Source organism: Neomonachus schauinslandi, chromosome 16 (genome assembly GCF_002201575.2).
Source record: "Neomonachus schauinslandi chromosome 16, ASM220157v2, whole genome shotgun sequence".
NCBI classification, from domain to species: domain Eukaryota; kingdom Metazoa; phylum Chordata; class Mammalia; order Carnivora; family Phocidae; genus Neomonachus; species Neomonachus schauinslandi.
This window is the reverse complement of record NC_058418.1, coordinates 32674175-32687760: the sequence shown is the minus strand read 5'-3', so window position 1 is coordinate 32687760 and position 13586 is coordinate 32674175. Positions and strand designations below refer to the sequence as shown.

The window sequence follows — 13586 nt, the reverse complement described above, 5'->3', positions numbered from 1 at the left end:
GGAGGTGTTGGAGGTGGAGGGGATGGAGGTGTTGGAGGTGGAGGGGATGGAGGTGTTGGAGGTGGAGGTGGCAATGGAGGTGTTGGAGGTACAATCGATAAAAACAGTAGAGTAGAAAGTAGTGGTGAGGGTTGACAGGGATGATGAACCATGCTCATGATGTGGTCACTAGGATGAGGAAGAGGAGAAGAGAAGGGCAGGAGGGGGTAGACGCCCTATCTGGCCGGAAGCCTCAGGAAGCAAGAGGGGAGGGAGGCTCTGCTTACCCCAGCCCACTGCACAGAGCTTGAGCAAGTATCGGCGGATGTAGATGTTGTAGACGCGCCCAAGGAGGAGGTAGAGGTTGAAGCCTTCGATGGCCATCCAGGTGAGGCAGCTGAGCAGAGCAAAGTGCAGGATGGCGGCCAGCGCTGTGCATGCTGCCCCGGACTCGGGGGGCTTGGCCAGCTCAGAACTCAGCAGGAAGGCGACATTCAGGAGCAGCACGGAGGCATGCAGGTTCATGTGGATGCGTGTTATGGAGTCACCCTGCTTCCTGCGGGTGGAAGCAGGGCCTTCCGTGGCCTGGGGACATCACCCAGGCCGTGCCACCCCCTCATGGACACACAACTGAGGTTGAGGGGGGCAGGGACAGAACAACAGCCACACGGCAAGGCTAGCCTCCTGCCTCCCAGCCTCCATCCCCGTGAGAAGCCCACCCCCCTCTGGGGGCTCAGGTAGGTAAGAAGGAGGGGTGCTGAGCAGCAGTGGGTGGGCAGGCCTGGCATGGGGGCAGGGGCATACCTGGCTTGGCAGTGCAGCAGAGTAGTGAGAAGTGAGGCCACGATGGAGATGCTACAGCCCACCAGGGAGATGTACATGAGAGGCGCCAGCAGCTCTGCTGGGACTGGGGCTAGGGACAGTTGCTGCAGGAACGAAGGGGGAATGGGAGACAGAAGCACGGAAATGCCCTCCCCACGGTGACAGGGACCTGCTAAGACCTCAGCTCCAAACTCCCCTGTCTCACCACAAACCTCACCGTGGTCCCGGCGTGAAAAAAAAAAAGCCCTGGCAGACACAGTGGCTTTTGCCCCCCTCAACTCCATCTCCCCTTTCTCTATGAGAACCTCCCCTCCTTCACTGTCTACGCACATGGGCGGTCCCACTGTGTGTAGACAGGTGCACCAGGCCTGACTTATCAGAGCCCCCCCCCCTCCTGCCCAGTGATTGGTTGAGGGATGGGAACGTGACACACTCCGAGGCAGTGGGACTCTAATCCCAAGACTAGCTGGCAGAATTGGGTAAGAGAAGCTCTCGTTCTACTCGCCTAAAAGATAGTAGGACATGAGCCTGGATCTGCTAGCAGCCAAATTATTATCCTGTGGGGAAATCCCGTCTGAAGGCTAGGCCAGCACAAAGCAAGCACAGTTGGGAGACACAGGCTAGAGCCCTGTCTTGGTGATACTGAGTGTCTGGATCAAGCCATGCCTGAAGCCTAACATAGTTTCTTCAGCAACATGAGTTCATAAGTTTCTTTTTGCCTCCTTAAGTCCATCTGAGTTGGATTTTCTGTCCCCTACACCAGCCTTTGCCTGCTCCTTTTGCTTAGACACGGGGCCCTTTATAGCTTTCACTCCCCTCACCAGGACTGGATGCACACATACCATGAGAACAGCAAAGTAACTGAGGTGATTGCAGCGGCAGAGCACCTGGGAAGGTGAGGGCTTCTCTGTGCGACAGCCCTCGGGGCTCCAGAGCCCCCAGTAGTGTTCACTGGCTCCTTCCTTCCAGAAGACACAGGTCACCGTGTAGCCTTCCTAAGGGGAGAGGCTGGGGTTGGGTGCATCCAAGGAGTGTGGGGGATGGCCGTGGGTCAGAGTCTGGAAACTGTAGGGGCCAAAGTTGATTCAACTGCACCCTAGTCAACATTTTACCAGACACTGGCTGGGCTTTGGCATCAGACAGACCCAGATTCCAGCCTCACCTCTACTCTGGACTCTCAGAGTGACCTGGGCAAGTTGTCGAGCTTCTCTGAGCCTCAGTTTATTCATCTGCAAAATGGGATCATCTATACCCAAGTCTCAGGGATGGTATTAAATTACAATCAGTGAGGAATCTTAAGGGTCCAGCTCTGGCTGGACAGTAGGTGCTCTATAACCAACTGTCCCCTTTTCCCTCCTTCCCATGGGGAACAACAATGGTGCAGACCCATGCCCAGTGTGGGGGAGAGACTCACATGCAGACAACCCTGAAGCCAAGCCATGTGGGTGGACAGGTGGGGGGAATGACACAGGCAGTGCCATGGAACACCACTGAGGAAAGAACCTTTGCAGGGGCAAAGGTTCAGAGCAAAGAAAGGAAAGGATGATGGAGAAATTGAGAGTGCAGCGCAGTCCTGAAGAGGCTGACGGGAAGTCAGGGCAGACCGTAGAGGCTCTGGGCTTTTCAGGAATGCCAGGGCCAGAAGAGCGGAGGCATCGGAGCTTATGCCCACCCAGCAGCCCTTCTCCCTTCCTCCAGGATCAGCTTCTGCACTTCTCTGGAGGACCCACACCTCCCCCCATGGCAGGTCAGATGAATCCAGCCCAGTCCCTGAGCCATGTGACCTGGGCCTGGCCAATCCACACGTTCCATCGACCTGGTTCAGAGATGGACACGTGACCCAGCTGGACCTTTAGGACTCCATTCTGGGACCCTGGTTTGCACTGATGAAGAAGAGCCTGCTGGGAAGAGGGGATAGAGGTCCAGCACTTTAGCTGCCATCTTGCCAGAGCAGAGAGCCAAGGCAGGAAACCATTGATGAGAGATGGAAAGAGGCTGAGCCAGGATGGCATTATATCAGCCCCTGGATCCAGCCATGCCTGAAGCTTGACAGTTCTGGACATTTCATTTATGGGAGCCGATCAATTCCCTTTTGTGCTTAAGCTGGCTTGACTTGGCTTTGTATCACTTGCAACTCAAAGAGTCCTGCCTAGGGGGCGCCTGGGTGCCTCATTTGGTTAAGCTTCCCACTCTTGATCTCAGCTCAGGTCTTGATCTCAGGGTCCTGAGCCCAAGCCCTGCATTGGGCTCCACGCTGGGTGTGGCGCCTACTTAAAGAGAAAAAAAAAAAAAAAATCCTGCCTACTGCAGTAAGTAAAAGCTTCTCTCTGGTTTCTTTGACAGGAATTTTCAAACTGTGATAGATTTGAAATTGTTTGTTTTCAAAATGCTTCCACAGATTTGGGTTTAGTCAAGCCAAAATTCAACAGGAGAGCCACAAGGGGGCAGGGGTGAGGTGGAAATGGGGGCACGCGCCCTCCCAAAAATACCAGGCTTTGGTTGTGCCAGAAGCTGATGTTGATCGGCTCGCTGAGGTTGCTCACGTGTCCATGACCCAGCTGGGCTCCCAAGACATAGTTATTGAGCAGAGATGAGTTGATATTCTGGAAGGACAGCAGAAGAAGGGCTGACTGCAGGGGACACAGGGAGAGACCGGCTGAGGGCTGAGAGCCCCCCTTCACCAGCCCCTTCCCCCAAATGAGAGCAAGCAGCATGCCTGTCACGTGTCCAGCATGGGCCAGCCTCGCAGCCTTCACATACGCTGTCCCCTCCACCTAGAAAGCTGTCCTCTCCCCCCAACTCTCTGCCATGTGTTAAGTGTATTCCAGCCTCCATCCCAACTAACCATTATCCTAACTCACTTTCAAAGCCAAGGTTAAAAGGCACCTTTGTCTATCTCCCACCTAGGGACAGGCGCACACGTAGGTTCCCTATAAGTGGGCCTTCCCACCATTCTCCTCATACTGAGGCCCAGAAGGGGCAATGGCTGGGTGCACGATGGGCTGGTCCCACCAGGTGCCGGTCCCTGCCCCAAGGTCAGCCGATGGCATGGATGCCCACAGTGTCCCCAGGAAGGGGCCGGCGCCCACCCTGCTTGGCCCACCAAGGCAGTGACCTGGAAAAAGTAGTCCGTGAAGAAGTAGATGCAGATGAGACGCAGCTCCCTGGGGGGGGCCCTGCAGGCGTCCTGGGTCAGCTCGGCCGGGAACTGCATGGCATGTGAGACCTGCGGAGGGGCACGGACAGGCTGAGCCTGGTGTCCACGGCCTGCAGGGCCAGCCCCAGTGCCTTCACTGCCCCCCACTTCTTACGAAGCCTGCCTGGCCTTACCCCAGGCATTTCATTCCTCCTAGCCACCACCTAGGACCCTGGATTCCCTGGCCTCTCCCACTGCTGCCTCCCCCACCCCCCACAGACCTGCAAAAGCAGGAAGAGGACGCCGCCCTTGAGGGGCCACAGGGCACCCCCTTTCCCATCATTCGCATGAGGAACATCAGCCCCATTTTAAGAGGAGGCACCTCACAGCTGTGAGGCCAGACCAGATTAGTTTGGGTGGGGGGAGGGGAGTCCAGACCGTAAGCCCATGGAGGATTTCTGGGGTAGAGGCACTGGCTGCCCCCCGGCCCCCCGACCACCTCTGACCTGGGGGACCCGCTCCATGGTGGTGCTGCTCAGTGACAGGCCTGCGAAGTTGCAGCCCAGCTTGAAGATCAGTGACTGGATGGTGGGTGTCTGCAAGGTCAAGTTGCTGCCCCCGAAGCTGGCGTTCAACAGCCTGTACTCCAGGCCCCGGATGAGGCTGAGGGCGAGAGAGCTGACCAGGGTCCGCAGTGGGCTTGAGGGCGGGAGCTGACCAGGGTCCCCAGGCGGCTAGAAGGGCGGGGCCTCCCCCAACCGCATCGGCCTCTCCCATCTCCAGACCTCTGCACACACAGCGCCCCTGGCACCCCCTTACCTCTCCACCCCACTCATCCACGTCTCCTGATTACCTCTCTTTCTGGTCCAGCTTTGTTGACACCTCCTTCAGGGAGCCTTTTCTGGCTTTTCTCTGCTGGCTGAGTGAAATGCCCCATAGCCCCTGTGCTTCCCTGACCACTCATCAGCACTGTCCCCTCACCCGCAGCTGCGTGGCCATGAGATCACAGGCCCTCGAGAGCCCGATTCGAGTCTTGCAGCTCCTTCCCAGAAAAATGCAGAGACCCAGGATTCTGCACCGGGTTTCATGGCATCCATAGTTAAAGACCCTCAACCAGAGAGCAGACTTGATGAGGGCAGGACATGTTTATCCTGCATCTCCAAAGCCCAGTGCCAGGCACACAGTAGGTACTCAATAAATGCATGTTGAATAAATGATTAATGGTTCACACTGGACAACCCTGGACCACTGATTCAAGGCTCGAGCTGGGGGTGGGAGGCACAGCTGAATCCGGGCAGACAGGAGGGCCTCCTGACTCACTCAGCAAGAGAAGTCGAGTTGCGGCTTCCGGACATCACCTCTAGTTTCTCCATCCAGAGCAGGGGTTCTTGGGATGTCTCTGTGGAGCAAGTCAGACCTCCACTTCAGCCTCTGTCCCTGGGCCTTCCACCCCAGCCTCAGCCTTTCTGCTGCCCCAGGAGGCCGCAGTGCCCCCTTTCAAGCTCCCTTGGTTCGAGGCATCCCCCTTCCACATCACAGCCAGGGGCCCGGGCTAGGATTGCCCCCCAGCTCAGCAGCACCCTCTTACCCATTGTCTCACTCTGAGAAGTCATGAAGCATAGGCAGAGGAAAAAGGCCCCCCAGCAATCCATGTCCTGTGCCCAGTCTCTTCCGAGAGCTGGCTCCCACCCTAGAAAAGATGCATGTCATTGTCATTATAGTAAGAGAGTGACCTCTCACTTCTAGGTGTCTGGCATGTCCCAAGGGTAGGACATCCAGCATCTTAGTTGATCCTTGTCACTCCTGCATTTCACAGATGGGGAAACTGAGGTTCAGGGCGCAAGTGGTCTTGCTCTGCGTGAGGCCCCCTGAGCCAGGTCTCTATGACTCCAGAATCCCTGACCGTTTGTTCAGAAATGCCTGCCAGTTGTAGCTCTGCCCATCACTCCCCGTCCCCAAAAATGGCCTCTCTGGGGGCTTCTCCGGGGCCCTGACTTCACCCAGAGGGGAAGCTGCTTGGGAGCAAGCAACATGGAACCCTGTCCAGCTCTGTCATTGATCCACCATGTGACTTTAGGCAAGGGTCTGTCCTGCCCAGCCTTCATTTTCTGTGGTTTAAAAAATAAACTAAGAAACTTCTGCTTAAATATAGCAAATTTATGTCAAACCCCCTGAAACTCCACTAAAATGAGAGTGAGTGAATAAAATGGGCACAGAGCCAGGAAGACAGAACAAGGGGAAAGAAGACAACAGCAGGCAAGAAATGTTAGCAAAACTCTGGAGGCTCCAAAGCAGGTGGCCACATGGTCCTACATCAAGCAGACCATAAAAAGTTGAACCTGAGTTCCTGCAGTGGGGAGAGCTGTGGAGTGAGGGGAGGGGAGAGGGAAGGGGACAGGGAGAAGCCTCACAACCCTGGGAACACTTGAGAACTAGAGGCATCGAGAACCTCTGAAAGCAGGGATGAGGGATGAAGCCAAAAAAATGGGAGATAGACGCTTATGAGTCTCTTTTTTTTTTAAGAGAGAGAGAGAGTGTGCATGAGCTGGGAGCAGGGGGTGGGGGGCAAAGGGGCAGAGGAAAAGGGAGAGAGAGAATCCCAAGCAGTCTCCACGCTCAGCAAAGGGTCCAACACAGGACTTGATCTCACAACCCTGAGATCATGACCTGAGCTGAAATCAAGAGTCAGATGCTTAAAGGACTGTGCCACCCAGGTGCCCGGTTGTGAGTCTTTAAAGTGACCAGCTGGGGTCCCAGATCTCCTCTGCCACCTGGGGTATCCAGGACCACTGTCACCACCCTACCACCCTCAACCCCGCCCCAACATAAAGTTCATTCCCTGGAGACAGTGCATGATAGAGAATCTGAGGGGAAGGGTGGGATGCCATTCAGGTATAGAAAAATTAAGCCATATTCCTTCCCCACCTCCTCCTCCACTCAGCTTCCAGAAGCCGGCAGCAGCCAGGCGATGATGTTCTAAGGCAGGAGAAAAATCTTCTCTAAAGAACTGGCCATTCCAAGAAAAGTATCCTATAGCTACAGATATTTTGGTGTTCCTCAGTGAAATGGCCAGGACCAAACTTAGGTTAAAGCTTTCCCAATCATCAACCCTGACAAGCAGTTACACTTTAGTGCTGCACTCTTAAAGATGAATGGTCAACCAAGGATCATTAGTATTTTATTTTATTTTATTTTTATTTTTATTTTTATTATTTTTTTAAAGATTTTATTTATTTATTTGAAAGAGAGAATGAGAGACAGAGAGCACGAGAGGGAAGAGGGTCAAAGGGAGAAGCAGACCCCCCGCCGAGCAGGGAGCCCGATGCGGGACTCGATCCCGGGACTCCAGGATCATGACCTGAGCCGAAGGCAGTCACTTAACCGACTGAGCCACCCAGGCGCCCTTATTTTATTTTTAAAGATTTTATTTATTTGACAGAGAGAGCACAAGCAGAGGGAGACAAAGGGAGAAGCAGGCTCCCCGCTGAGCAAGGAGCCCGATGTGGGACTCGATCCCAGGACTCTGGGATCATGACCCGGGCCGAAGGCAGCCACTTAACGGACTGAGCCACCCAGGTGTCCCAGGATCATTAGTATTTTAAAGTATACACCCCCATCAGAAGGCTGCTGGAGGATGCGCTCCAAGAGAATGAGGGAGTAAGTCATGAAAGACAACATAGGGTATAGGAAACCCCACCAGAGAAGAGATGAAGCTACTCCCCAGAAAATGTGGGAAGCTACTCCCCTGGTTGTTGGTTGGACTACAGGACCAGGGTATAGCCTGTCCAGAAGGCAACAGGAGAAAAGAAGTTTCCAGGATGGAAGCCTCAACAAATAAAAGGAGGAGGAGAGTATGCAGATGAATTGGACACAACATCTTTCTGTACTATTTTTGTTGCAACCTCCTGTGAATTTATCATTGTTTTCAAAAGTCAAAGTTCAAAGTTCAGTACAACGGCTTGCCATTTCACTATCAAAAATCATGATGTCCATAGTGACATAAAAAAGGAGCACCGTGTATCATTGCCTAGAAAGAGCCAGCTGAACATAACACACATAATGTAATCACATGCATGGAAATTTATGCTAATATACATGTTTAGGCCTAGGAGGGTATCTAGAAAAATGGTCACCAAAATGTTAATAATGTTATATGGGGAGGAGGATTCCTTTCTTTTTTAGGTTTTCTGTAGCGTTCGAATTTTCTACAGCAAACATGTATTACCCTCACAACAGAAAAATAAGTCTTTAATGCTTAGAATTTTTTATGCTCCAAATGACTACCATTATGGAAAAAATAATGGTGGCATGTTGTTTATGAAAAACAAAAAACATGTTGCAAAGCAATGTAATCCAATCCTTGTAAAAGTCACATTTCTTATATATGCAAGCTCTGAAAGATGCGGGGGTCACTTGTGGGTGGTGAGGTTTGGAGTCTACTTGTTTTGGGTGCCCAGATTTCCTAGTTACCACGTATGTTATAGTTACACGTTTCTCAATTTTTATTTACTCTTCACATAGTTGTTGTTGTTTTAAAGAGGCTCCACACCCAGCGTGGAGCCCAACGCAGGGCTTGAACTCACGATCCTGAGATCAAGACCTGAGCTGCGGATCAAGAATCAGATGCTTGACCGACTGAGCCACCCAGGCGCCCCTGCTCTTCAGATAGTTTAGAAATCTACATCTAGCAAATCCAAACAGTAAGTAAGTCCACAAAGGCATAAAATGCAAAGTATTCCTGCCTCCTGTGTCACCCAATGACTCCCTTCCCACTTAGTCACCCCCAGATAACTACTGCTATTAGTGTTTGGTGAATCTGCCCAAGTTTCAAATAAACATAAGCATATATGATTCTCCTCATCTTATATGAAAAAAAAAAGTAGCACACTCACTACTGTTCTGTACTTCACTTTTTTCGCTTGAAAATATATCTTGGGGAGCTTCCCGTAACAGTACTTAGAGTTTTCACTTTCTCTTCTCCAACTACATAGTCTAACGTTGGAGGGCTAAGCACTAACTTATGCAGCAGGTGCCCTCAGAAGAGCTGGCTGTGTGGTTTCTGGTCTTTGGTTCCTTCCAACAGTTCAGCTGTCCTGACATTTCCCACGTGTGCAAGTTCACCATCTGCCCATTTTTATTTTGTGTTCAACTCTTCCTTACCATCTTCTCGAAACTCTTTACATAGCAGGGAAATTAGCTCGTTGTCTGTGAGTTGCAAATATGTTTCCTAGTTTATCATTTGCCTTTAAACATTACATATGGTCCTTTTGTCGTGTAGAAGTCTTTTTTTATGTGTGTAATCAGAATTACCTGTATTTTTCTCTTTTGGCTTCTGGATTTTGAGTCATAGCTAGAAGGGCCTACCCCGCTCCAATTACAAAGGAATTCTCCTAAGTTTCTCCTAGGACTTTTGAGGTTTTATTGTTCACATTGGAACCCCTAGTCCATTTGCATCAATCCTGAAGTACAGTATGAGATGGGGATGCAATGTTTTTTTCTGGGTGGTCCCATCCATTTATCTTAACACTATTTATTAATATATGTGTTTATTTGAAAAGAGAATAGAAGGGCTCCTGGGTAACTCAGTCGGTTAATCATCTGACTCTTGGTTTCTGCTCAGGTCATGATCTCAGGGTCGTGGGATTGAGCCCTGGTCGGGCTATGTGCTCAGTGGGGAGTCTGCTTGAGAATCTCTCTCTCCCTCTCTCTCTGCCCCTAACCTGTGCCACCCCCTCTCTTTCAAATAAATAAATCTTTTTTTTTTAAGATTTTATTTATTTCACAGAGAGAGAGACAGCGAGAGAGGGAACATAAGCAGGGGGAGTGGGAGAAGGAGAAGCAGGCTTCCCGCAGAGCAGGGAGCCCGATGTAGGGCTCGATCCCAGGACCCTGGGATCATGACCGGAGCCAAAGGCAGACGCTTAACGACTGAGCCACCCAGGTGCCCCTGAAATAAATAAATCTTTAAAAAGAGAGAGAGAGAATAGAGACTTTGGTTGGAGTCATAGAGTGCTGCGTTCCTATTCATTTGGTCACTTGGTTATTTATTTGGCTGTGTTACCTTGGGCAATTCTAAGAACCTCAGAGAAGAGAGGAGGGAAAAGATTTGATGAGACAAGGGAAGCACTGAATGAAACAATTTGAAATGTTTCAGATGACAAGATTGAGGGCACAATAGGGCAGACTGGATCTTGGGTCATCTTGTCCACCCCCTCACTGTGTGAATGGGGAAACTGAGGCCCAGGTCATAATGTGGATTTGACCTCCAGGGTCTGGACCGTAAGGACTGGACCCCAGGCCCTTGGCCACCCTGCTCTGTGTCTACAGAGGGAAGAGGGGCCTAACTCCACGACCAGCTGCAGAAATCAAGGCCGAAGAAGAAGTGACACCTCCTTCAAGTACCCCCAAATAGCTGTGGTTTCCACTCCCTTTCCCAGGGGCAAACCACAATCCTCACTTCTGCTTGAGACTTCCAGCACCCCTCTCCCCAGCCCTTCAGAGAGGCCACCATGCATTGTCACCCCACACCCTTGCCCCTCTCACCATCCACTCTGCAACTCATTATCTGGGGCTCCCTGGGAAACAGAACTCCCTTACCTGATGTCCAAAATGGTTCCAGTTGATCATGGGGAAACTGGAAACCGCACAGGGGTTTGCCTGGGGTTACGGCAGGCCAGTGGTCAAGCTGGGACTCAAACCGAGAGCTCCAGGCTCCAAGTCAAGTGCTCTCCCCACGCTGTGCACTGCAGCCTCCCCAAGATGGTTGGGTGGCTGAGTTGCTCTACGGATGAGTAAGACTCTATCTAGGCCAACAGACAGATGAGGAAACGTGCAGAATGCAGGCCAGAGCCTTTGGAAGATGCAAATTTGATAACCATCTCCAGTATTCAGTCCCTGGGCCGTGACATTGGGCAATAAGTCCACTTCTCCATGCTTCAGGGTTTCTCGTCCATAAAATGAGGCCAGAGAGACCTATTTCCCAGGGAGAGAGACTCAGAGACATTTCCACAATCCCCACTACAAGCTTAGGGCTCTGACCCAAAGCCCCAGCCAGGGATATATCTGAGCATAAGACTTGGGACCCCCTGCCTTCTTCCCTGGGGCTGACCATGCATGCCCCCCCCCCAAGCCCACCCTGTCTCCGACAGCACCAGGCCTGCTGAGCCAGTCACACCCCTGTACATGGCCCCTCTGCCCCTCCCAAACAGCGACTCCTGCTAGACACGGGCTGGAGCTCCCACTGCTGGCCTCACCCTGGCCTGGGTGAGGAGTGAACCAGTGGTCTCTGCAGAAAATCCCTGACAAGTACCATTCTTAGCCCCATTTTACAGGCAGGGAAAGGGAGGCCACACCAAGGCCCAACACAGAGTCTGTGACCAAGCCAGCTGCAGAGCCATTTCCCTAAGACATAATATCCCCAGGCTCCAGTCCAAGTCGCTCAGAGAGGAACGGCACGTTTGCTCACATTTGCCCAGTAGAAACTTCATGCAGGCCCTTGTCATCCGAGGTACAGGTCACCGGATTAATGCCATTTTACCATTGAGGAAACTGAAATCCAGAAAAGTCTAATAACCTGCCCTAGGCCACGGTGGGGAGCTAGGTTTTGAACCCAGTGTCTAACCACTCCTTAATGTAAATTGCTCTTTGCCTGGGTGGCTCTGTAGGTTAAGCATCTGCCTTCAGCTTGGGTCATGATCCCAGGGTCCTGCTCAGTGGGGAATCTGCTTCTCCCTCTCCCTCTGCCCCTCCCCTCTGCTCATGTTCTCTCTCTCAAATCAATAAATAAAATCTTAGGGGCGCCTGGGTAGCTCAGTTAGTTAAGCGACTGCCTTCAGCTCAGGTCATGATCCTGAAGTCCCGGGATCGAGTCCCGCATCGGGCTCCCTGCTCAGCTGGGAGTCTGCTTCTCCCTCTGACCCTCCCCTTTCTCATGTGCTCTCTCTATCTCATTCTCTCTCACAAATAAATAAATAAAATATTTAAAAAAATAAATAAGTAAATAAAATAAAATCTTAAAAAAAAATAGATAGATAGACAGACTTCTACATTCCCAGAGATTTGGGAGTTGCCACCAGAGAGTGAAGGGAATGAGGGTGGGTCCCCAGCTGGCTGCCCCCAGGATGTCACCAATCCTGGGCCCGCCAGGGCAGGGACACGCCCGGTGCCTGCTGGGGACCCGGCAGACGAGGACAGAGAGCTGGGGGAGCGGGGAATAGAGCCTCACGGTGGGGGCTGACCTGAGGGGTCGCTGCCGTCCAGCTGCTGGGCCGCTACCACCGTCCTGTCCACAGAGAGAAAGGGAAGTTGGATGTGTGTGCTGGGGCCGCTCAGCCCCGGCCCTCAGCCCTCCCCTGCTCGCTTCACCCCATGCAGGCACGCTACACCACGCTCTCACTTCACTTCTTCTTTCCCCCGTCAGTAGCCTTTTTGCTTCCTCTGAACTCGTAGCTGGGCAGGGCACCCCTTCAAGAGGTGCTTGGTGTCAGTGGGGAGAGGGGGGAGGGCTGGTGCTCGCGGCTCCCGGCAAGATTTCAAGACCCACCTCTGCTCTGCGCCTCTTCCGTCTGTTTCCCCACCTCCAGACGGGGGAGAAGGCGCCCCGCCTGACCTAACAATCAATGAGACTGAGATAACCACGACCTCAGGCAAAGGGCCAGGTCCGACTGCCTGGCCTCAAATACCAGACCTGCCATTTACTGGCTGGGGGGCTTTGGGCAAGTGACTGAAAGTCTCTGAACCTCAGTTTCCCCTCTAAAATGGAGCTAAGACAGCCCCACCTCACGGGGTAGTGTGGCGCTTCTGAGAGCTGCAAAGTCACCAGACCCGTGTTTCACAGCTGTGGAAAGGCCTCGCTGGGAACAGAGAGCTCAGGAGATGTGGCCGGGCTGTGGCTGGAGGGCTGGTCAGCCTGTCCTGCTCCAATTACTTCCCCTGCACAACCCCGAGGGGAAGGGGGAGTGTCTGTGCGTTAGTGGGAGGCAGGGTGCTCTCGCTCGCTCAGCCAAACTCCCTGGGAAAAGTCCAAGTCAGGAATGTACTTTCCTACCCCTGGGGTGAGCTGGGGATGCAGCAAAGCGGAGAAAGCAGGCAGGTCCCCACAGGGTCTCTCTCCGCTCTCCCCCACCCCAAGGCCCTTCCGGCGCCCGCCCATGCACAACCCACAGGTGGTAGCTCACTCAGGCCTCTGTGGGAAGGGGAAGAGAGCTGCGCCTCAGAGGGCAGCGATATTTGGGGGGAGCACAGACCCTCGCCTCCAGGCCCGCTTCTGTGCAGGGACACCTAGGCACCTGGGACCCGACCCCTCGGCTACGCTTCTGCTAGATGACTTGGGCAAGCCCTTGCCTTTCTCTGCACTTTGCTTTTCTGTGGCCATGACCCAGACCATGACCTCCAAGCCCTTCCTTCTGAGGTCTCCTAGTCACCTCTGCAGTTACAACACCAGCGGTCTTCCTCTTCATGCTGTTTGTGAACCCAGGCAGCTGCTGTCAGGGCCCAGGAGGAGGCCCCACTCACCCTGATGCCCCTCTATTTTCCACCCCGGGATTTGTGCCGCCCTCTCTATGTCTTGCCTCTGGTGGAGTGCTGGTTCTACCTCGCCCTGCTCTCCAGACCCTGGACATCATGGCCAAGACACTCCCCAGCTCAAAAG

At 52.9% G+C, this 13586-nt stretch overlaps 1 protein-coding gene across 1 annotated transcript in view; it reads right to left on the bottom strand.

Annotated features, from left to right (window-relative positions):
- Positions 1–12206, bottom strand: part of ADGRG5 (adhesion G protein-coupled receptor G5) — a 16021-nt gene extending 3815 nt beyond the window's left edge. Inside the window, exons 1-9 of the mRNA XM_021705628.1 lie at positions 12175–12206; positions 5526–5627; positions 5258–5336; positions 4411–4615; positions 3917–4027; positions 3291–3404; positions 1644–1796; positions 784–905; positions 267–535 (exon numbers count right to left, since the gene is read on the bottom strand). Coding sequence (XP_021561303.1) covers positions 267–535; positions 784–905; positions 1644–1796; positions 3291–3404; positions 3917–4027; positions 4411–4615; positions 5258–5336; positions 5526–5589 — 1117 coding nt within the window. The 5' untranslated portion in view covers positions 5590–5627; positions 12175–12206. The remainder of the gene's footprint in view (positions 1–266; positions 536–783; positions 906–1643; positions 1797–3290; positions 3405–3916; positions 4028–4410; positions 4616–5257; positions 5337–5525; positions 5628–12174) is intronic.
- Positions 12207–13586: the final 1380 nt, after the last annotated feature.